This window comes from Lagopus leucura, unplaced genomic scaffold (genome assembly GCF_019238085.1).
Source record: "Lagopus leucura isolate 7727_CA_CO unplaced genomic scaffold, USGS_WTPT01 32126-0_obj-0_obj, whole genome shotgun sequence".
NCBI lineage: Eukaryota > Metazoa > Chordata > Aves > Galliformes > Phasianidae > Lagopus > Lagopus leucura.
The window spans coordinates 1-1,436 of record NW_024968348.1 but is presented as its reverse complement, the minus strand read 5'-3'; the positions used below and the strand labels follow the sequence as shown (position 1 = coordinate 1,436).

At 63.9% G+C, this 1,436-nt stretch overlaps 1 protein-coding gene across 1 annotated transcript; it reads left to right on the top strand.

The window, feature by feature from the left end:
- Positions 1-6: 6 nt before the first annotated feature.
- Positions 7-1,407, top strand: LOC122193611 (bromodomain-containing protein 4-like). Its single transcript, XM_042894464.1, has 3 exons — positions 7-705; positions 870-1,029; positions 1,110-1,407. Exons 1-3 carry the CDS (start codon positions 622-624, stop codon positions 1,367-1,369), a joined length of 504 nt encoding a protein of 167 aa, XP_042750398.1. The 5' UTR covers positions 7-621; the 3' UTR covers positions 1,370-1,407.
- Positions 1,408-1,436: the final 29 nt, after the last annotated feature.

The following is a 1,436-nucleotide window of genomic DNA, read 5'->3' as shown; positions in this document are numbered from 1 at the left end:
TCGTGACAGGGCGGTGTGATAGGGCAGTGTGTATCCCAATAGGGCGCTGTGTGTCATGATACAGCGCAGTGTGTCGTGACCGGGCAGTGTGATAGGGCAGTGTGTATCCCAGTACGGTGCTGTGTGTCGCAACAGGGCGGTGTAATAGGGCAGTGCGTATCCCAGTACGGCGCTGTGTGTCGCGATACGGCACTGTGTGTCGCGATGGGGCGCTGTGTGTCGCGATACGACGCTGTGTGTCGCGATGTGGCGCTGTGTGTCGTGACCGGGCGGTGTGATAGGGCAGTGTGTATCCCATTACGGCGCTGCGTGTCGCGATAGGGCGCTGTGTGTCGCGATATGGCGCTGTGTGTCACGACAGGGCAGTGTGATAGGGCAGTGCGTATCCCATTACGGCGCTGTGTGTCGCGATAGGGCGCTGTGTGTCGCGATAGGGCGCTGTGTGTCACGACAGGGCAGTGTGATAGGGCAGTGCGTATCCCATTACGGCGCTGTGTGTCGCGATAGGGCGCCGTGTGTCGCAATAGGGCGGTGCGTGTCGCGACGCGGCGTCGCCGAACAGCATTGACTGACTGGTGCCGAACTGTTGCAGGTCACTTGCGGGAAGCCCCTTCCCCTCTCATGATGCATTCCCCACAGATGCCGCCGTTCCAGGGCTTGGTTCACCAGTCGCCACCTCAACAAAACATCCAGCCAAAAAAACAGGTAAAGGAAAACGGGCGCCGAGGCCCCGGCCCGGGACGCAGAGCCGCGCAGCCACGTCGGCGTGCTGGGGGCCGGGCGGGGGGTCGCTGCCGCAGGGGGCCGCGCAGTGCCTGACCCCCCTCCCCATCCCCCCCCCCCTCCATCCCCGCTCTGCTCCGTGGCAGGAGATGCGATCCGCCTCCGTCGTGCAATCGCAGCCCATGGTGGTGAAGGAGGAGAAGATGCATTCTCCCGTCATCCGGAACGAAACCTTCAGCCCCCCTTTGAGGCAGGACCCCCCGAAACACCCCGAGAGCATCAAACCCCCCGCCCACATCCCGCAGAGTGAGTGCGCAGACCCCCGGCTCCGGCCGGGCGCAGGGAATCGCGTGGGACCGCCGCTCACGGGGCCGCCGTTGTTGCAGGAACGGAGATGAAGCCCATGGAGGGCGGGCGGCCCGTCATCAGACCCCCCGAGCAGAACGCGCCGCCGCCGGGCGTGCAGGACAAGGAGAGGCAGAAGCAGGAACCCAAAACGCCCGTCGCCCCTAAAAAGGTGCGCTGCTCCCCAGAGGGAAAAGCCCCAAAACGACGCCCGGCCCCGGAGGCACCCAGGGCTGCGAGGGGTTCTGAGCTCCCCTTTCAAACCAGCGGTGATGCGATCTCGCGGTTCGGTGATCTTTAAGGACCCTTCCAACCCAACTCCAACCCATCTGATGGTTCTGTGATCTTTAAGGACCCTTCCAACCCAA